Source organism: Pristiophorus japonicus, chromosome 3, assembly GCF_044704955.1.
Source record: "Pristiophorus japonicus isolate sPriJap1 chromosome 3, sPriJap1.hap1, whole genome shotgun sequence".
NCBI lineage: Eukaryota > Metazoa > Chordata > Chondrichthyes > Pristiophoridae > Pristiophorus > Pristiophorus japonicus.
Window position 1 is genome coordinate 166,086,286 of NC_091979.1, and position 23,585 is coordinate 166,109,870.

General features: G+C 43.6%; 1 protein-coding gene across 8 annotated transcripts in view; it reads left to right on the forward strand.

Moving 5' to 3' along the window:
* The window catches only part of LOC139260001 (protein unc-80 homolog), a 501,022-nt gene that overhangs the window by 124,397 nt on the left and 353,040 nt on the right, over window positions 1-23,585 (forward strand). For 5 of the 8 annotated variants that reach the window (XM_070876044.1, XM_070876038.1, XM_070876039.1 and 2 more), the window contains 5 exons: window positions 168-299; window positions 879-1,026; window positions 1,837-1,944; window positions 8,426-8,574; window positions 9,835-9,998. In XM_070876044.1, the coding sequence (XP_070732145.1) occupies window positions 168-299; window positions 879-1,026; window positions 1,837-1,944; window positions 8,426-8,574; window positions 9,835-9,998 (701 nt within the window). The remainder of the gene's footprint in view (window positions 1-167; window positions 300-878; window positions 1,027-1,836; window positions 1,945-8,425; window positions 8,575-9,834; window positions 9,999-23,585) is intronic. The other 3 variants (XM_070876041.1, XM_070876045.1, XM_070876046.1) reach the window with 1 other exon arrangement.

Here is a 23,585-nt window from a genome sequence, read left to right on the forward strand (position 1 = left end):
AAATCCAGCATTTTTACTTAAGAGTACAAAAACCCTGTTACTGTGTGAGCCCTAGTCCTTCCCTCCACAAACACAAACATATATTGCAGGAGGAAATCATTTCTCAATCCAGCTTTTGCAACAAGTCTCTTACAATGACACGCTAAATTGTATTTATGTTTACTTAGGATGAAGATACCCCAGGGGACATTCATAAACTTACGTTAACAATGCTCATCAAAATAGTGAAGTCACTGGGATGTGCATATGGTTGTGGTGAGGGCCATCGTGGGCTATCAGGCGATCGCCTCCGCCTTCAAGTAAGTGGCTTCTGTTTATAAATACTAACAGCAAGATTACGAATGATGTAGAGGTGACCAAGAAATGTCACAAAGTAAATGGAGCTATTCTATGTTTGGAGGCTAAGGCACTTTTTGGGAGTAATGTAAAGGGGCTTTTACCATTGCTGGTTGTTCAATTCACCCTAAGATAAGCCTGATTTTAATTAGGGCAATTTTTCAGATTTACCCAAAATTATAACTCAATCATATTGCAGCCTCCTTTTAAACTCGGTTGAAGAAATGTCAGCTCAAGTATTCACCCTTTTATTGGGCCTGCCGTGTCTCAAACCCCACTGAATTAATTGTAAGCTGATCCACTGCCATTTTTTGAACAGAGAATAGGACTAATGTTTTCATTATTATGGAACTATGATCTAGCAGTAGTACTGTACTAAAGTCTTACCATAGTACAATATACACATGAATTAAATAACATTACTTTGTTAATCTTTCACTGAAGCATATCTAATCCTAGCAACAATTTTATACAAATTTGTTCAACATTACTGTTAGCTAATACTAAGCATTGTTTATTTTAAAATGTATTAATCATTTTAGGCACAGAACTGCCTTACTAGATTGTACAAACTTAGCAAAGTACAGTTTCGTCAAACTCTGCGGGAGTATGTGAACAAGGACTCCCTGAACAATGTAGTGGATTTCTTACATGCTTTGCTAGGGTTTTGCATGGAACCAGTTACTGACAGTAAGTACAGCAACTCTTTCTATCAACTATTTCCTTTTTGTATATGCAGTCACTAAGTATATAATCAATAGGGTTTGATTATATACAAATAGTTACAAGATAGCTACTTGTATCTATTTGGTTTTTAAGTTGGATTTTATTACAATCCGGTAAAAATCAGTATTCCTCCCCTTTCATTTTTTTCTTTTTAAGTTCTCCCTGCTCTAATCTCGAAGCCTCTTGAGTTGGTCAATAGCACATCCATAAGAATAGTGTAGGGTGAGTTGTTTACTAATTCACTCCTATTTAATGGAGAAGTACCTAGCCCTTCTTGCATTTTTATCTGTTGGTATCGTTGAGATGGGGAAGTTATTGTGTGAGGAATCACAAAAACAACATGGTATGGTACATTGGTGCACCAAACCACTACATTATCAACATTTGCAAAATTGAAAGGGAAACATGAGGATAAGATTCTATAAACCTGGAAGTTGATGCGTGAAATCAGTTCTTCCCTCTAATTTTTAAATCAATTTGTACATCTAAAATACTGAATAAATTATATTTACTTCCTAAAAATTGCAGCTACCATTTTTCCTGTTAAAGAGAGGGTGGGGTACCTAGAGTTAACATGTAATACCTAACTAGGTGGTCCCAACCTTCCCTAAAACTCAACAGTTTGCATGAAGGATCTAAAGCTTCCTCTCTGGTATTAAAAATCTCACTGGAATATTTTTTTGAGGAATCACCAAGATGTGGATGTCCTCCCTTCATGTTCATTTTTTAGTTTCTTTAACAGCCATTTATTTTCCAAAAATTTATTTTTAATAGCACTAGGTATTCAGATCCGATCAGTTGGGGGTTGCAACGTCCGCTTTAGGCGCCCCAGCCTCTTTGAAACAGGAAAATTGGTGGCTCCAATCGGGAGGCCTACCGCAGGTAAGTACATTTTACTTATTCCTTTATTTATAAGTATAGGAGGTGACTTAAAAATATTGCATGGGTAGGCTTATGATTGCAAAGCCTTATTCGGGAATACTGCATTGAAGTTGTTTAAAATTATTCTGACTTTAAAGCTTTTTAAAGTTAAATTAAAATAAATTGTGAGATTTAAAAAAAAATTCATTTGTCAGTGTGTTGTTTGTGTATTAGGAAAATGATTCCCTAAACTTAGATTTTTCCACTCAAAGTGACAGTTATTGCGAGATGTGTATTGTTTCTTTTGAAAAGGCCTTTGAGCGAGTTTTTCTAAATGAGAGCTGCAAGTATTGTTGCCAATTTCAATTGAAGATGAAACTTTTGTATTGTTGGACCAACTGGTATATGTACACAGCCCATTGAGGTACTGAGCCATAACATCCAGGAAGTCCCAGTGCTGAGTTAACTGATTTCACCCAGAGCAGCTGTGATTAGTATTACCGTTGCCTCAGTGCAATTGAATAAAGGAGAGGAAGAATCCATGTGGGCTTCTCCTCCTGATTGCTATCCAGTTTAGCAGCATTGATACAGAGTTGTTTGACAGACAGGAAATAAAGAAATGAGGGTAAACAGGTGTTTGGATTGGAAAAATGTTGGAAATGGTGTATCTCAGCGGTCAATGCTATGTCAACTTTTGTTCTCATAATGATTTGGACTTGAGTCTATGGAGCACAAACTCAAATTATGTTGAAACAAATGTAGGGGGCTTGAAAAACATTGGGGAGGACTGTAAAAGATGTCATGAGAATGTACACAGATTAGTAGAAAGGGCAGTGGATAAATGTGAGTTAATACATTTTTGTTTTTTGGAGGAATGACGAGGAAGTATGCACCCAATGGAAGGAAGCTGAAGGTAGTGGATGAACAGAGATCTGTGGGTTCAGATATGTAATTTGCTGAAAATGTGATTGCAGATAATGCCATAAATAAACGCTAATAGCATTTTGGATTTTACATAAGAACATAAGAACCCTCGAACCTGCTGCGCCATTTAATATGATCATGGCTGATCCAATCATGGACTCAGGTCCACTTTACTGCCGACTCCCCATAACCCCCTATTCCCTTATCAGTTAAGAAACTGTCTATCTCTGTCTTACATTTATTCAATGGCCCAGCTTCTACAGCTCTCTGAGGCAGCGAATTCCGCAGATTTACAACTCTCTGAGAGAAGAAATTCCTCCTCATCTCAGTTTTAAATGGGCAGCCCCTTATTCTAAGATTATGCCCCATAGTTCTAGTCTCCCCTATTAGTGGAAACATCCCCTCTGCATCCACTTTGTCAAGCCCCCTCATAATCTTATACATTTCAATAAGATCAACTCTCATTCTTCTGAATTCCAATGAGTAGAGGCCCAACCAACTCAACCTTTCCTCATAAGTCAACCCTCTCATCTCCGGAATCAACCGAGTGAACTTTCTCTGAACTGCCTCCAAAGCAAGTATATCCTTTCGTAAATATGGAAACCAAAACTGTGCGCAGTATTCCAGGTGCGGCCTCAGCAATACTTTGTATAACTGTAGCAAGACTTCCTTGTTTTTATACTCCATCCCCTTTGCAATAAAGGCCAAGATTCCATTGGCCTTCCTGATCACTTGCTGTACTTGCATACTAACCTTTTGTGTTTTATGCACAACTACCCTCAGGTCCCACTGTACTGCAGCACTTTGCGATTTTTCTCCATTTAAATAATAACTTCCTCTTTGATTTTTTTTCTGACAAAGTACATAACCTCACACTTTTCAACATTATAGTCCATCTGCCAGATTTTTGTCCACTCACTTAGCCCGTCTATGTCCTTTTGCAGATTTTTTGTGTCCTCCTCACACATTGCTTTTCCTCCCATCTTTGTATCATCAGCAAACTTGGCTACATTACACTTGGTCCCTTCTTCAAAGTCATTAATATAGATTGTAAATAGTTGGGGTCCCAGCGCTGATCCCTGCGGCACCCCACTAGTTACTGATTGCCAACCCCAGAATGAACCATTTATCCCGACTCTCTGTTTCTTGTTTTTTAGAAATAGGGGCAAGAGTAAAGAAGCATTAATAAATTTGTACAAAACCTTGGTTTAGTTACAGTTAGAGTACTGTGTGCAGTTTTGGGAGCCCCATAAAAGAAACAACATTTAAGCCATATAGAGTCTTCATCCATCAAGATGATTTCAGGGATGGGAAATTATAGCTATGAAGAACAACTTGAAATATTAGGATATTTCCAAGGCAGCAGAGATGGCTAGGAGGAAAGGGAAATACTAATTCCTCCAGTTGGTGAGTAAGTGACGGGGTTGTCAAATTAAAAGTGCCATTAGGAGTGAAGGAGTGATGGGTCAGAAGAAAATTCTTATACAGAGTTGTTGGAACATGAAATGCTTTGTCCCAGGTAAATGCTTCTGCCCCATGTTGGGTAGTTGAGGCAGAAACCATTGCATCTTTTAGGAAATATTGGAAAAACATTTGAAGCAGAGGAAGAGAATGGGATTGGTTTCGGATTGATCTAGTAAGGAGCCGGCACAAACATGACAAGCCGAATAGTCTCCTTCTGTGATGTATAGCACTGTGGATCTATGAAAAGTGTATGTCTTTGGATGTCACGTGAATACAGGATTGAACTTGGCTGTGGTGCTTCCATAGTTGAACAATCTACAGATACTCACCATCTAGGCTCACATATGGAAATTACCTACTTTGTTGAGCTACTGGGGGCTTCTGGGGAGGAACATAAGAATAAAAGAAATAGGAGCAGGAGTTGGCCATAAGGCCACTCGAGCCTGCTTCGCCATTTAGTAAGATCATGGCTAATCTTCTACCTCAACTCCACTTTCCCACCTATCTCCATATCCCTTGATTCCCTTAGTATCCAAAAATCTAGCGATCTTTGTCTTGAATATAGTCAATGATTGAGCATTCATAGCCCTCTAGGGTAGAGAATTCCAAAGATTCACAAACCTCTGAGTGAAGAAATTCCTCCTCATCTCAGTCCTAAATAGCTGCCCAATTATCCTGAGATTTTGGCCCCTAGTTCTTGACTCTCCAGTCAGGGGAAACAGGCTCTCAGCATCTACCCTGTCAAGCCCTCTAAGAATTTTATATGTTTCAATAAGATCATCTCTCATTCTTCTAAACACCAGAGAATATAGGCCCATTCTACTCCATCTCTCCTCATGGGAAAACCCTCTCATCCCAGGAATCAATCTAGTGAACCTTTGTTGCACCCTTTAGTTAAGGAGACCAAAACTGTGCACTGTACTCTAGCTGTGGTCTCACCAAGATCCTATATAATTGCAGCAAGATATCCTTACCCTTATATTCCAAGCCCCTTGCAATAAAGGCTAACATACCATTTGCCTTTCTAATTGCTTCATGTACCTTCATGTTTACTTTCAGTGCTTCGCATACAAGGACACCTAAATTCCTCTGCATACCAATATTTATTAGTCTCCCATCTTTTAAAAAATATTCTGCTTTTCTATTCTTCCTACCAAAGTGGATAATTTCACATTTCCCCACATTATACTCTGTTTGCCACCTTCTTGCCTACTCACTTAACCTGTCTCTTTCCCTTTGCAGCTTCTTTGCAACCTCCTCACAGCTTACTTTCCCATGTAGTTTTGTATCATCAGCAGACCTGGATACATTACACTCAGTCCCTTCATCTAACTCATTGGTATAGATTTGTAAATAGCTGAAACCCAAGCACTGATCTTTTTGGCACCTAACTAGTTCCAATCTGCCAACCTAAAAATTACCCGTTTATTCCTTCGCTCTGTTTTCTATCCATTTACCAATCCTCAATCCATGCTAATATATTACTCCCAATCCTATGAGCCCTAATCTTATGTAATAACCTCCTGTGTGGCACCTTATTGAATGCCTTTTGAAAATCCAAATGTACTACATCCATTGGTTCCCCCTTATCTACTCTCCTAGTTATACCTAAACAACATCTAATAGATTTGTCAAACACGATTTCCCTTTCCTAAATTTGCGTTGACTCTGCCTATGATTTTCTAAATGCCCTGTTACTAAGTCCCTCATAATAGATTCTAGTATTTTCCCTACTACTGATATCAGGCTAACTGGTCTATAATTCCCTGGTTTCTCTCTTCCTCCTTTTTTTCAACAGCTGTGCAACTATTTTAGTTGAAACCATAAATCAAGTGCTCCCTTATTAACGAGGGCACTAAAACCGACAAATAAACAAATTAACTTTTTACCATAAACTTGAATCAAATTAAAATGTTGTTGCCGGGGATGATGATGCACTCCAGTCCCTTCGGCACCCACCCCTCGTAGAAGGCCACGAGCGTACCTCTCTCTCCCTCCTTTCTTCAATAGTGGGATTACATTTGCTATGTTCCAATCCACGGGGACTGTTCTAGAATCTAAGGGATTCTTGGAGATCAAAACCAGTGCATCCACTATCTCTGCAGACACCTCTTTGAAAAAACCCTAAGATGTAGGCCATCAGGTCCAGGGGATTTGTCGGCGTGTAATTTTTGCAGTGCTTTTTCTTTAATATTAATTAATTTAAGTTCCTCACTCTTATTAGATCCTTGGTTCCCCACTATTTTCGCTTTTTTTGTGTCTTCTGTGAAGACAGCTACAAAATTTTTGTTTAAAGTCTCAGCCATTTCCTTATTCCCATTATAATTTCTCCTGTCTCTGCCTCTAAGGGATTCATGCTTACTTTGGATAATCTCTTCATTTTTACATACTTGTAGAAGCTCTTGCAATCTGTTTTTATATCTCTTGCTAGTTTACTCTCATTCTTTTTCTCACTTTTATCAATTTTTTGGTCATCCTTTGCTAATTTGTAAACCCTCCCAATCCTCAGACTTGCTACTCTTTTTGGCTACATTGTAATCCTCTTTTAATCGAATACTCTCCTTAACTTCTCTAGTTAGCCGCTGTTGGACCACTTTTCCAGTGAAGTTTTTTATTCCTCAAGGATGAACGTATGTTCATTGAGAATTATGAATTAGTTCATTAAATGGTCGTCATTGCTTATCTATCGTCATATATTTTAATCTAATTTCCCAATCTACCTTGGCAAACTTGCCCCATATACCTCGTTTAACTTTGTTTAACTTTAAGTCCTTAGTTTTGAATTTAAACACATCACTCTCAAACTCAACATATTATGGTCACTCTTCCCCAGAGGAGCCCTTACTATAAGATTACTAATTAACCCTGTCTCATTACACAATACTAGGTCTAAAACAGTCTGTTCCCTAGATGGTTCCTGGACATACTGTTCTAGAAAACCGTCTCGAATGCATTCCAGGACTACTTTTGCCAATTTGGTTTGCCCAGTCTATATGAAGATTAAAGTCCCCCAGGATTAGTGCATTCCCCTTGTTACATGCTCCTCTAGTTTGCTGATTTACACTCTGGCCAACACTGTAACTACTGGTAGGGGGAGCTATAAACTACTCCCACCAATGTTTTCTGTCCTTTGCTATTTCTTAGTTCCACCCATACTGATTCAACATCCTGATTATCTAGGCTAAGATCCTTTTTCACTACTGTCTTTATCTTATCCTTTATTATCAGGGCTACTCCCCCTGCTTTTCCATTTTACTTAGTTTTTATAAAAGTCAAGTCGCCTGGAATATTTAGTTCCCAACCTTGGTCACCCTGCAACCACATCTCAGTAATAGCTATGAGATCAAACACATTTATCTCTATTTGTGCCATTAATTCATCTACCTTGTTATGAATGCTTCATGCATTCACATACAGCACTTTTAATTTTAAGTGTTTACTATTGATCTTAATTACTAATGCCCTATTACCTTTGTTAAACTTTCTGTCCCTTCCTGACACACGCTGCTTGATTTTACCTAAATCGTTACTCTTCTCTACAGCCTTAACTTTTCTCTTCAGAAAGGTGGCACCTCTGACAGTGCAGTATTCTCTCAGTACTGCACTGGAGTGTCAACCTATATTTCATGCTCAAGTCTCCGGAGTGGGACTTGAACCCACAGCCACCTGACTCAGAAGTGCTACCCACTGAACCATGGCTCACACTTAAGGAAGGGAGGAAATTAGATGGTGCGGGAAGTTAAAAAAAATTAAAATTTGAGTGGGAATGCGTTAAAATCATGGAAGTTCATCTTCAGCAGTAAAAGTAGTTGTTTCAATTAGCTGCAAGCACAATTCAATAATGGTACTGTTTAAAAAAAAAACTGTATTTAGGAGTTGGCTATTGAGATGCACATTTGAAACGATATAAAAAGTTATTATTTGGAAATTACCATGTTGATTGATATGCAGACAGCAGCTCACACTAAGGATAAATGAATGCAGATCAGTGGGAGTAAGAGAGATTTAAGAGGATTAAGGATGGGCAAAATTCATAATTGGTGAAAAAGAACAGAAGGATGTGAACATAGGCCATAGTAAGTACAGTATTCATTTGTATTTTCTATACATTTAGACAAGGCTGGATTTGGAAATAATTTTACCACTGGTGACAGTAAATCAGCTGCACGGAGTATGGAAGCAATTATTGTGAGCTGCATGTTCAAACCTCTGATCACACGATGTGCATCCACTACACATGAATTACACAGTGCTGAGAATCTGGTAAGAATCTCTTTTGGAAGCCATTTTGTTGCGACTCTTCATGGTATGTCATGTAATAATATTTGCATGGAAATTAAGTTCCAAGAGAAGCTTCTTTTATAAATTCAATAAAAAAGTCCTTAGCCTTTTTACTGGTTGACCTAGAATCAAGGTATAGTGAACTAATGCAGGAATAGTTTATTTTTAGCATAATCTGTTATGTGGTAAATATCAAAATGGTCCATAATGTCCAAGACTGCGCCATGGATTTTGATGATCGAGGGACAGTGCTGTGTGGCGGGTTCAGGTTGGTGAAGGACCTTTGTCTTACGGATGTTTAGTGTAAGGCCCATGCTTTCGTACGCCTCGGTGAAGATGTTGATGATGGCTTGGAGTTCGGCCTTTGAATGTGCGCAGATGCAAGCGTCATCCGCGTATTGTGGTTCGATGACAGAGGATGGGACGACCTTGGATCTAGCCTGGAGGCGACGAAGGTTGAACGGGTTCCCATTGGTTCTATACTTTAGTTCCACTCTAGCGGGGAGCTTACTGAGAGTGAAATGGAGCATTGCAGCAAGGAAGATCGAGAAGAGCTTTGACGCGATGACGCAGCCCTGCTTGACCCCGGTAGTGATACCCACCCTCCTATATGGCTCAGAGATGTGGACCATATACAGCAGACATCTCAAAGCGCTGGAGAAGTACCACCAACGCTGCCTCCGCAAGATCCTGCAAATCTACTGGGAGGATAGATGCACCAACTTCAGGGTTCTCAATCAGGCCAACATCCCCAGCATCAAAGCACTGACCACACTCGACCAGCTACATTGGGCGGGCCACATCGTCCGCATGCCTGGCACAAGACTCCCAAAGCAAGCGCTCTACTCAGAACTCCTACACGGCAAGCTAGCCCAAGGTGATGAGACTTGAGGTGCTCAGCACCCTCCCGGATGCTCTTCCTCCACTTAAGGCGATCTTGGGCCAGGGATTCCCAGGTGTCGGTGAGGATTTGGCACTTTCTAAAGGAAGCTTTGAGGCGCTCGTTGAAACGTTTCCTCTGCCCACTCTCAACAAGCTCTATTTCACTAGAACGATCACTGAAAACAAGTACGATTAAAATATTTTTGTATCAAAGAGCCCTTTATAGGGCTTTAGTAATTTTTATTTTAAACAAATATAATTCTAAACCTAAAAAAAGGGTGACTGCAATCAGTCCATTTAACATTAGTGAATCTTCAGCATATTGATATAGACAATGTTTATATAAATTCTTTTCTTTAGGGGCTTTATTGTGACATTCGTCAACTTGTTCAATTCATCAAAGAGGCTCATGGGAATGTTTTTAGAAGGGTGGCACTAAGCGCTCTCCTAGATAGTGCAGACAAGATGACACCTGGTAAGAAACCTGAAGATACTGAAGAAATGAAAGTGTCAGTGAGCAAAAGGTATGTGACTGTTACGACGTCAACAGAATTATGGGCTCAATTTTCCTCAGTCATTTGCGCCGTTCTTTTGGCGCACGCTGTTTTTTCTGGCGTATTTATTTTTTTCAAGTTTCCCCCTGCGATCTGCGCCGGTGTAACTGATTTAGTTACGATTTTTCTAGGCCAGAGAGGAGAAGGCACAATACCTTTGGGTGTGGTCCATCCATACAGCCCTGGGGAGATTCAACTGCGAAACTGTGCTGCCTTCTTTCCTGCCGTTTTGAGCTTCTTTCAAAGGTTACATTTAAGTATGGGGGCAATACTGACAATGCCATACCTTGTGCAAGCCTTCTGCATCATGGTACTACATAGGAGACAATTGATTATACTTCATCGCATCAGGAACATTAGAGCCCGTAGGGTGTTGGGCAGGAGACCTTACCCACCTTGAGTATATCGAGACAGGTGTTCGTATCTCCACCTGAGTGATGCACACTGTGTCAGAAGGCTGCGTTTCCGCAAAGTGAGATCTGTGAGTTGGTCAAAGCAGACCTGCAACCTAGAAGCATCAGGAGGGCTGCTTTGTCAGTTGAAGTAAAGATTACAGCTGTACTTGCATTCTATGTCTCCGGATCGTTTCAAGCTACAATTGGGGATGTGTGTGCCATCTCTCAAAATGCAACACATGTCTCCATTCGCCAGGTCACGGCTGCACTGTACACACGTAAGACCACCCGCCCAAGCAACCCATGACAGGGTTGTAGGCTTCTCCAGGATTGCTGGCTTCCCAAAGGTACAGGGCTGCATTGATTGTACCCACATCACCTTGCGAACACCTTCGAAGGATTCCGAGATGTACAGGAACAGACAAGGCTTCTACTCCATTAATGTGCAGCTCGTGTGACGACATGCATCATATCATGTCAGTCGATGCAATATACCCTGGCAGCACCCATGATGCGTTCATCCTACACGACAGCGTTATATCTGCCATGTTTCAGCAGCAGCCAGAAGGGCACAGCTGGCTACTGGGAGACAAAAGTTATGGCCTCGCCACCTAGCTCATGACGTCTCTACATGTAACCTGGACGGAAGCTGACCGTAAATGCAACATGTTGCACATTGCGACGCACAGCATCATAGAGAGGACCATTGGCATATTGAAACAACGTTTCTGATGCCTGGCCATTCCGGAGGCTACTTGCTATACTCCACTGAGATTGTTGGTCAGTTCACTGTTGTGTGCTGCATGCTGCATAACTTAGCCATCATGAAGCAGCAGCAGCTGGTAGTTGAAGACCCATCTGTGGTGAGAGTGGCTGATGATAATGATGTGGAAGATGCTGGTGACGAGGAGGAGCAGGACAACGAGGATGAGGAAGCCATGCCTGAGGCCGGAGCACGACGGCAGAGGAGGGCGGACCATCGTGCTCCTTTAACAATTGCTCGATTCTTGCGCCAGCAGCTCATCCGTGAACACTTTATTGATGCCTGAAGGCTCAGCGACAACTATTCCACATGGACATGTTTACTATTGGAGCTGTTCTGTAATGTTGTGTTGTGTTAATGGAACATGATTCAGTTTTAATGTAAAATATATTTTATTCAAAAGTTTACAATGCACTTAACTTTAATAAAATTATTCTTGTATCAAACTTTACTTTAATATCACTCTTTAAGATCACTTAAAAACTTTAAGATCTCTTCTAAACTTGTAAATTTACATAACTTACAAAAAACTTTTAATTTGAGAACAGTTACAATAATAACAACAATAATAACAACAATAACAACAGCAGCAAAGAAAGGCTTCACCTATCTCTCATCCCCCTTTATTCTAAGACCGCCCGCTGCACTTGGTCTTGGACACTCCACCACCCCTGCCCACAGGCGGTGACACAGTGTTTCTGGGATTGGTACCAAGCTTATTCTTTCTAACATCTCGAGGACTGCGCACCTCTTGAGGAGACTTGTCAGGAGAAGTAACAGCAATGACACGAGAAATGGGAACGATATCCGGGATCATCAGTGAGGGAATAGTAGCTATGAGGGAGGGAATGTCAGAGGTAGTGCAAACCTCGTCACTGACCATGAGGGAGGGAATGTTGCAGATAGTTCAGACAGTTTTGCTCAACATGATGGAGGGTAATTGAGACACTGTCAGGGCGCATGAGGGACGGCATGTTGGAGTTAGCTGCTGCAATAAGGGAACATGCCCAGACCCCGCGTCCATTGACAGAATCAACTATCACTCCCACTCCAATCCCCACACCAGTCTCTGGTGCGGGGGCGCGTTGTGTCAGCGTCAGGCGGCAATTTGGAGGGCCCAGCTTTGGGCTATTCAGAGACTAGTGTGGGGATTGGAGTGGGAGTGATAGTTGATTCTGTCAATGGACGCGGGGTCTGGGCATGTTCCCTTATTGCAGCAGCTAACTCCAACATGCCGTCCCTCATGCGCCCTGACAGTGTCTCAATTACCCTCCATCATGTTGAGCAAAACTGTCTGAGCTATCTGCAACATTCCCTCCCTCATGGTCAGTGACGAGGTTTGCACTACCTCTGACATTCCCTCCCTCATAGCTACTATTCCTTCACTGATGATCCCGGATATTGTTCCCATTTCTCGTGTCATTGCTGTTACTTCTCCTGACAGTCCCGCTACCTTATCATTCACCCCACTGACGGCGTCCAGGAGTGATCGGATAAGGTCAATGCTCTCGGCACTCAATGACATCTGAACCACATCTGTTAGATCCTGCACCTCAGGAGAGTGCGGTTGCGCTCTCCTTCCCCTCCTCCCCATGGGTGTGGTTTGCACCACAACACTGGGACCCGCATCCTGAGACGGTGGGGACCTGGGTGTGCCTTGCTGCACCACACTACACCACTGGGACCCGCAACCTCGGAAGGTGTGAAACCATGGAATGTCCCACTCAAACCACTAGTCACGGAAGGGGCTGTGACCTCCATGACCGTCATCTCCTCCAAAGTCATTGCAACAGTGGGAGCTTCATCCAGCTCCATCCCCTCCCCCTCACCCCCATGGATGGATTGGAAGATGTTCTCCTCTTCAGGCTCGTCCGCGTCTGAATTTTCTTCTGCATCATCAGCGTTGGCCTCAAGTTCTACAAAATATAACAGAACAGTGAAATGGTTAGCAGCAGAGGAGGGGGTAGGATGGGCAACATGAGTAGGCTCACACATCGCAGGCCAAGCAGCAGGTTGATTCGAAGGGCTGCGATGAATTTGCAGGACTTACCCTCTCCCTCGAGTGTGGGCCCTGCTTGTGCAGCACTGATTGCTTTTTTCCAGGCAGGATCCATCAAAGCAACGACCCTCTGTTCTAAGGGTGTCAGTGAGTGCAGATTTGCCGGACCTCCTCCTGTTCGAGTCCTTTCCCTTTTATTATGTGCCACCTTCCTCTGCAAAGATGATAATGCAACATTTTAGAAAGGGTGTCTTTCTGCTGGTTGGGACATATACAGCTGGTCCCATTACAATTGCAATTGCAATTCCATTGAATAAATGAAAATATTCCTTACACTAACTACTTGACCAAGGTCCTGCCATTTCTTTTTACACTGGCCTCCAGATCTCATGGTAGTCACCATTGCACAGTAATCTTCTGCAACTTGGTTCCAGCGTTTCTTCATTTCTTTGGGTGGAACTTTTATGTGACCTCTGCTGGTGTCCAGCTCCTGCCATCTTTTCTCAATCACAGCAACTAGTGCCTCCACTTCTTCCTGTAAGAAATTCTTGGTTCTTGCACTGCGTTACATCTTGTATTGCTCCAGCTGCGATTTTCCCAATGCTCTCACACAGCACTCCTTCTCACGCATACAACTGGCTCTTTAAAAATGGCCGATTGCCAAATCCGAGCTGTACTGACCATGTTCATCCATTGGAACAACATCAAAAATGTAACTTTTTTTTCCCGCACATGTGCAGAAGGTGCGGCTTCGGTTTTCGGCGCAGACAGCAGGCTCCACCCCCTGAGGTGACCGGACATACTGCGCGGTGCCAAATTCGAATTATACATTGGGGAAACATTGGCAAAATATTTCTGCTGCATTTCTGGCCTAGAAAAACGAGTGTAACTCTGGCAATACGCCAGAAAACGGACTTTGGGGAAAATTGAGCCCTATATCTTTTATTATTACTGCATGTTTGTGACTAATAGTACAGTTATAATTTGAAGGGGCACTGCATAATGAACAAGTGCGTAACAATTTTTTTTTATGAGAGATGTATCAGTAGCACAGTGCATCATTATTATCACAACGATGCCACATGCACAACTAATTTACATTATCCCGCTGTGGCCTAGAAATTCGATTGCGAGGAAATGGGCTCTGCAAGACCCACTGTGGTGTGCGGTTTGCAGGCGCTCATTCTGTGCAGGAAGTGCCATTTTGGTTAGGGTGCTCTATAGTCACCCAGGGCACCTGCCTGAAATTGACGTTGTATGCATTGAAAATAGACCCGTAATTTGTTGAAAACTTGTGCAATAATGATGCCGCACCTATGGAAAAGGCCATTATACTAGAACAGAAGTTCCAGGAAATTGGTGGTATGAGTTATCTATATCATCACTTCATAATTTCTGGAGACCTTTGGGCTGTCCGTCCCATTAAAATCAATGGCGATTGTGAATTGCTACATTTAAGTCAGTGTCCATGTCGCTGTCATTTAGACTGAAAAATAATGGCACTGGAGCCCTGGCAGTAACGTGATTTATTTATTTATTCAAGATGGTTGCTTGTGATGCCTCATTATCCATGTGGTGCACACAAGATGAATCCGAAGAGAATTCCCAGACCCATACTCATAAATCAAATCACAATTAGCACTTTTGTCTGCAGGAGCATATTCAATTTCGGAGCCGATACATCATCGATCAAAGCACTTTCATTGAGATACATCATTTGGCATCGCAATCATTCCCATTGTGTTAAGCATTAGTGTATCTACACGTTCTGTTATATGTGCCCCCGAAATGGCCTTTACCTTAAAGAATTAAACAAACCTCAAAAATCTTTGTGGTAATTTAGGTAACTAAACTTAGAGGCCCTCGGGGATTGGGCTATTCCGGGTAAACGATTTTGCCGCTAGAGCGAGTGCACGTACTTGCCGAGAATGTTTGGGTCCCAAATTTATACAGTACTTTGATGCTTTTCTGCTTTTGTGCATTCCAGGATGGGATTGTCCACCTATTCATTTTAATATAAAGTGAAGAGACCCATGTTATACTGTGTCTACTTTTTCTTAAAATGGCCAGTCTAAAGGCTTCAACCGCTGGAAGTCGAATGAGACTCGACTTTACTTACCCCCGAGGCAGCACCCTCAGTGATACTCCAGACTGCACAACATCACATTCACCAAGATCAGAAAATGGAAAGACGGCAGGGAAGGGAGGAAGAGTTGGATAAATCTTTTGCCCCTCTGAACTTGCTTCCAGCGATCTGGACAGTGTCCTAGAAGAGCGGGGTTGGGAGCAATGCCTTCGATCTGATAACGTGAGGATGGGTCGCAGTATGAGCAGACAAACTGTCCAGGTCCAAGTTAATTTGCTTGCTCTACAAGGATTCCTTTAAGGTTGAGACAGCATTAAACTTTATTATAAAATAAAGCCCTTGCTCTGTGTGTAGTGATAATGCTGTGTGTCAGCGCAGGACTGTGTGTGGGATGGGTTTAATGGTCGTGTGCAGCTGTACACGGGAAAGAATCACAGTTTTTAAAAGTGCTGTTGCAGCGGGTTCTCTGTGAGATCCGTGTATGGATAATTGAGAGTTGCCTGTATTACAATCTGCCACTAATAAGCACCTTTATAACCATAATCTCTAAACTATTGGTATAATAATAGATCAGAATTATTTACAAGCTATAAAATCGGCTGGATCAATACATTGGCCATTGGCTGCACTGCTTCTAATTCACGTTATGCTCACTGAGGTGTATTCTAATCAGTTCACCAGTAAATTTTGACATAAATTTGCCACTGGAGGCTGAGGGAACACAATGATCTAACTTATGGCATACGTTTGCAATAATGCTGTTGTATAGAATTATGACCATAGATGAGAGGAAAAGCAATGTGTGAGGAGGACACAAAAAATCTACAAAAGGACCTAGTTATCATCATAGGCAGTTAGAATCGAGGAAGACTTGCTTTCACTTCTGAAGTGAGTTCTTTGGTGGCTGAACAGTCCAATACGAGAGCCACAGACTCTGTCACAGGTGGGACAGATAGTCGTTGAGGGGAGGGGTGGGTGGGACCGGTTTGCCACACGCTTTTTCCGCTGCCTGCGCTTGATTTCTGCACGCTCTTGGCGATGAGACTCGAGGTGCTCAGCGCCCTTCCTCCACTTAGGGCGGTCTTGGGCCAGGGACTCCCAGGTGTCAGTGGGGATGTCGCACTTTATCAGGGAGGCTTTGACAGTGTCCTTGAACCTTTGGCTCGTTTGCTGTGAAGGAGCTCCGAGTAGAGCACTTGCTTTGGGAGTCTCGTGTCTGGCATGCGGACTATGTGGCCTGCCCAGCGGAGCTGATCGAGTTTGGTCAGTGCTTCAATGCTGGGGTTGTTAGCCTGAATGAGGACGCTGATGTTGGTGCATCTATCCTCCCAGGGGATTTGTAGGGTCTTGTGGAGACATCGTTGGTGATATTTCTCCAGCAACTTGAGGTGTCTACTATACATGGTCCATGTATCTGAGCCATACAGGAGGGCAGGTATTATTACAGCCCTGTAGACCATGAGCTTGGTGGCAGTTTGGAGGGCCTGGTCTTCAAACAATGTTTTCCTCAGGCGGCCGAAGGCTGCACTGGCGCACTGGAAGCGGTGTTAGATCTCGTCGTCGATGCCTACTCTTGTTGATAGGAGTCTCCTGAGATATGGAAGTGGTCCACGGTGTCCAGGGCCTTGCCGTGAATCTTGATGACTGGGGGGCAGTGCTGTGCGGTGAGGACAGGCTGGTGGAGGACCTTTGTCTTACGGATGTTTAGCGTGAGGCCCATGCTTTCGTACGCCTCAGTAAATACATCGACTATGTCCTGAAGTTCAGCCTCTGTATGTGCACAGATGCAGGCGTCATCCGTGTACTGTAGCTCGACGACAGAGGTTGGGGTGGTCTTGGAACTGGCCTGGACATAGACAGGCTAAGTGAGTGGGCAAAAATTTGGCAGATGGAGTATAATGTTGGAAATGTGAGGTCATGCATGGCAGAAAAAAATCAAAGAGCAAGTTATTATTTATGTTGTGTATGCAATAACTCAAAAGACGGAATACTGTAAACGCCGAACAGGTACAAACCTGGCTCTACTTTGTTAGGGCCCAAAGTGATTACATTACAAGATGGCTGGCCTTTTATACCTGGGCCGCACAGACGTGCGCACAGCCCAATGACCTCCGACAGTGGTGCCACCTGGTGGCTAGTAAACCCAAGCATACATACATGACAATATCCCCCTCTAAGATATTAGTAACAGTCTTTTTACAAATTGAGACGGTCCGGGGCTTTCCGCTCCCGAGTTGAACGTCTCAGTTCAACTCCAACCTTGGACGAGCATTCTGAGTCTGTTATAACTGGGGGCTGGGTAGCCGATCTGATGGGAGTGGCAATGACCATGTCAGGGATTGAAAGTCCAGATTAATTGATGACAACGGAGTCCTCTGATGACTGAGTGTAGGTTGGTTGGTCACTGATTGTGTCTTCCTCAGACTGTTCCGGTTCATCCGTGTGCCGCAGCTTTATCTGATCAACATGTATCCTGCATGTTTGCCCATTCTTGAGCTTGACAATAAACACTCTTTAACCGTCTTTGGCCATAACAGTACCGGCGATCCATTTGGGACCTTGACCATAATTCAGTACATACACAGGATCATTGATAGAAATGTCGCGTGATACAGTAGCGCGATCATGATACCATTGCTGACTTTGACATCTGTATTCAACATGATTATTCAAGTCAGGGTGGACAAGAGAGAGCCTGGTCTTGAAACCTCTCCATCAATAATTCAGCAGAGGAGACCCCGGTAAGCGGATGGGGTCTTGTCCTGTAACTAAGCAATATGCGTGACAAGCAAGTTTGCAGTGAACCTTGAGTTTCATACTCTGCTTGATGGTTTGGACCACACGCTCTGCTTGTCCATTGGATGCGGGTTTGAATGGTGCTGACCTCACATGTTTGATACCATTGAGTTTCATGAACTCTTGAAACTCCAGACTGGTTAAGCAAAATCCATTGTCGCTTACAACGATGTCGGGCAGACCATGCGTAGCAAACATGACACGAAGGCTCAATGGTAGCTGTGGATGTGCTGGATGACATGATTGTACACTCTATCCACTTGGAATAAGCATCCACCACAACTAAAAATATCTTTCCCAGGAAGGGACCTGCAAAGTCGATGTGGATCCTGGACCATGGTTTAGATGGCCACGACCACAGACTCAGTGGCGATTCCTCTGGTGCTTTACTAAGCTGCATGTAAGTGTTGCAATGATGCACACATGATTCCAGATCAGAGTCAATTCCAGGCCACCATACATGAGACCTGGCAATGGCTTTCATCATGACAATACAGGGATGCGTGCTATGTAAATCATGCACAAATTTCTCTCTGCCTTTCTTGGGCATAACAACACGATTACCACACGGTATACAATCTGATTGAATGGATAGTTCGGCTTTGCAAGGGATGTAAGGTTTGGTCTCCTCACACATTTGCTTGGGTATGGCAGACCAATCACCACTAAGGATACAACATTTCACAACCGATAGTATCGGGTCCTGACTGATTCAGATCTTAACTTGTTGGGCCGTGACAGTGGTTGCTTCACTTTCAAAAGCATCCCTGACTAACAGTAGGTATGCCGGTTGTGGCGTTTCCACCTCCGGTGTGGACAACAGCAGACGACTCAATGCATTGGCACAATTCTCAGTGCCAGGTTTATGGCAGATAATGTCAGCGCCCATCTCTGGATGCGGGACGAATGTATTGATACTTTTGTTTTCCGAAAACAATGAAATGAGTGGCTTGTGATCTGTTCAAACCGAGGACCAAACAGGTACTGATGCATCTTTTTAACCCCAGACACGCAGGTTAGTGCTTCTTTCTCTACCATGCTGTGGGCTCTTTCCACCTTTGACAAACTTTTTGAAGTATATGCAACAGGTTGTAATTTGCCCGACTCATTAGCTTGTTGGAGCACGCAACCAACTCCATATGACGAAGTATCACAGATTATAATGTACCAGCAGCTTGTTAGAGCAAAGCAGATTAGTAGCTTTCTCAAAAGCTCTATCTTGAGACGGACCCCAAACCCAGTTTTCGCCTTTTCTTAGCAGCAGTGTGCAGTGGCCCGAATAAGGTGCTCAATCTAGGTAACAAATTACCGAAGTAGTTGAGTAGACCAAGGAACGAACGTAGCTCCGTCCCATTCTGAGGCTTGGGTGCATTTTTGATGGCCTTGGTTTTCGAGTCCGTAGGCCTGATACTGTTAGCAGCAATTTTCTTCCCCAGGAATTCAACTTCCGATGCCATGAAGACGCACTTCAAGTGTTTCAGTCTGAGTCCCACTTTGTCCAGACAATGTAGAACCTCTTCCATGTTGTTCACATGTTCAGCGGAGTCACAACCTGTGACCAGTATGTCATCTTGGAACAAGATGGTTCTGGGGATGGACTTCAGTAGACTCCCCATGTTCCTCTGAAATATGGCTGCAGCCGAGCGAATTCCAAAAGGGCACCTATTGTTGATAAACAGTCCTTTATAAGTGTTGATGCATGTAAGTTTCTTTGACGTGTTGACCAGCTCCTGTGTCATGTAGGCCGACATTAGATCCAGTTTTGTGAACGACTTCCCCCGGCTAGCGTTGCAAACATGTCAAACGGGTATTTGATCTTGTTTCGAAACTTGGTTGATCGTAACCTTGTAGTCTCCACAAATCCTGACAGTGCCATCACTTTTCAACATAGGAACAATGGGGCTAGCCCATTCGTTAAATTCGACCGGTGATATGATTCCTTCACGCTGGAGTCTGTCCAGTTCGATTTCGACCATCTCCCTCATCATGTACGGAACTGCCCGAGCTTTATGATGGACAGGTCTTGCATCTGAGTCCACATGGATCTGTACCTTGGCTCCGGTGAAATTGCCAATGCCTGGTTCAAACAGGGAGGGGAACTTGCTCAACACTTGAGCACATGGAGTATCCTCCTCCTCCGATGACAACGCTTTGATCTCGCTCCAGTTCCATTTGATTTTTTCTAACCAGTTCCTGCCGAACAGCGTTGAACCATTGCCTGGAACAATTCATAACGGAAAATCGTGAATCACACCATCATACGACACCTTGATTACTGCACTGCCAATCACCGTTATGAGTTCTTTAGTGTACGTACGTAACTTGGCATTGACTGGACTCAGCTTAGGCCCATCAGCCTTAGTATCCCACAGCCTGTCTAATGTCCTCTGGCTCATTATTGATTGGCTCGCACCCGTGTCCAATTCCATCGACACCGGCACACCATTAAGTTTTACATTAATCATTATCATTTGGCTCTTTGTTAGGAACAAATACAGTCCATACACTTCCTCCTCTGGTATCTCGGATTGCATATCTGTATCCGCGCCAGACTGGTCATCATCCTCCACATGGTGTGTCGCAGCACGCTTGCTCAGTTGCGGACACATGCGCTGGAGATGCCCCACTCTCGAACAGTCTTTACAAATATACTGTTTAAACCAACACTGATGATGCCGATGATTTCCCCCACAACGCCAACACGGTGATATCGGATTCATTCCCGTTGGCAGACTTTGAGCAGCCACAGGTTTCGCGTACGCAGTTGGGTAGGCCCTGCCATATGCTGCTCTGCCAAACGACGATACTATCTTGTTTACATTACTTGCTGAGTTCCTATTTTTCAATATCTGCTTTAAACTTTTGTCCGTCGTCATGCATGATTGGGCAATCGTGATGACCTTGCTCAAATCCAGCATCTCCGCCGCCAGTAGCTTATGCAGGATCACCTCATGGTTGATGCCGATTACAAAGAAGTCCCGCAGCATGTCTGCCAATGCAGTTTCGAACTTACAAGGTCCAGCTAGATGTCTTAGGTCGGCAACGAATTCCGATACATCCTGGCCCTCAGAACGAACTTGAGTATAGAATCGATATCTTGAGATGATGATGCCTTCATCTGGTTTGAAATGGTCATGTACCAGAGCACACAATGTTTCATAATCCTTGTCCGTTGGACTTAAGAGTGAGAGGAGATTCTTTATGAGTCCATAGATTTTCGGACCGCAAACCGTGAGGAGGACTGCTCAGCGCCGAACTGCGCCTGTCTCTTCCTCCATTTTGTTGGCCACGAAGTACTGGTTCGAGCAGGCTACAAAGTCTGCCCAATCTTCTCCCTCCACGAATCGCTCCAGAATTCCAATTGTGCTCATTTTTGCATGCGAAGGTTCTTGTTACCTTGTCTCCAAATGTTGTGCATGCAATAACTCAGTAGACTGAATAATGTAAACTCCGAACAGGTACAAACCTTGCTCTACTTTATTAGAGCCCGAAATTATTACATTACAAGATGGCTGGCCTTTTATACCTTGGCCGCACAGACGTGCGCAAAGCCCAATGACCTCCGACCGTGGCGCCACCTGGTGTCTAGTAAACCCAAGCATACATACATGACAATTTAAATGGAGAAAGATTGCAAAGTGCCGCAATACAGCGGGACCTGGGGGCACTTGTGCATGAAACACAAAAGGATAGTATGCAGGTACAGCAAGTGATCAGGAAGGCCAATGGTATCTTGGCCTTTATTGCAAAGGGGATGGAGTATAAAAGCAGGGAAGTCTTGCTACAGCTATACGAGGTATTGGTGAGGCCACACCTGGAATACTGCATGCAGTTTTGGTTTCCATATTTACGAAAGAATATACTTGCTTTGGAGGCAGTTCAGAGAAGGTTCACTAGATTAATTCCAGGGATGAGGGAGTTGACTTATGAGGAAAGGTTGAGTAGGTTGGGCCTCTACTCAGTGAAATTCAGAAGAATGAGAGGTGATCTTATTGAAATGTATAAGATTATGAGGGAGCTTGACAAGGTGGATGCAGAGAGGATGTTTCCACTGATGAGGGAGATTAGAACTAGAGGGCAAGATCTTAGAATAAGGGGCTGCCCATTTAAAACAGAGATGAGGAGAAATTTCTTCTCTCAGAGGGTTGTAAATCTGTGGAATTCGCTGTTTCAGAGAGCTGTGGAAGCTGGGACATTGAATAAATTTAAGACAGAAATAGACAGTTTCTTAAACGATAAGGGGCTATGGGGAGCGGGCGGGGAAGTGGAGCCGAGTCCATGATCTTATTGAATGGCGGAGCAGGCTCGAGGGGCCATATGGCCTACTCCTGTTCCTATTTCTTATATTCTTATTAAACTTAGGAACAGGAGTAGGCCATTTAGCCCATCAAGCTTGGTTCATCATTCATTTGGAGGATGTTTGATCTCTAGCTCATGGACCTTGCCAGTGGATGGGCTATCACTATCTCTCTCCGCATCACCTTCCAGAATGTCCGTTCACTTGTGAACCAGGCCCTTGCCATCCATGAGCTTATTGTGCATGATTGCATCGAGATCATAGTTTTGAGGGAAACCAGGCTGAGGGTGATGACACCTTCACCCTTAATGAAGCTTCCTCGCCTGGCTATACCTTCCACCATCAAAGCTTCCCAAACCGTTGTGGTGATGGAGTAGCCCTTATCTCCAAATCATACCTTAGTCTGATCCCTACTCCTCTGGCACCTTCTCCTTCTCTGAGCATCTCACCTTGTTCCACATCTCTCACCTCTCATTTAAATTATTTTTCTCTGCCACCCACCCAAGCACCAAGCCCCAATATCTTCACTGCTTTCCTCCCTCAGCCTCTGCACCGATCGACTTCTTAGCCATGGTGATTTCAACCTCCATGTCAACTCATCATGCTCTCCTCTGCGTTCAGTGCCCCTTATCCTCCCTAAATCTCTCCCTCCATATTAACTCACCTGCCCATATTCACAGCCACCCTCTTGACCTCGATATCTCATGTGGCCTCGCTACTCCCATCGTGTCAATCACAGAGAAAGCCATCTATGATTACTTCCTTGAATCGCTCTGCACGCACATCCTCCCCTTTCCCCTTCCAACCCCACTTCCTTCTGTGTTTGCCCCTGGAAAAAAACTCTCCCCCAACTCACTTACAACTTCACTTTCAAATTCCCAACTGTTCTCCATTCACCATGACATTTCTGCAACTACCGATCTGCTCAATCACATCCTCATCTCCACCTACCGATCTGCTCAATCACACCCTCATCTCCACCTACCGATCTGCTCAATCACACCCTCATCTCCACCTACCGATCTGCTCAATCACACCCTCATCTCCACCTACCGATCTGCTCAATCACACCCTCATCTCCACCTACCGATCTGCTCAATCACACCCTCATCTCCACCTCTGATGCCCTTATCCTCATTAAAACCATTACTCTCTCTTAACCTCGTCATTGCCCCAGGTCTGGCCTTCATCTCCACTCTCTTAAGTCCCAAGGACGCAGAC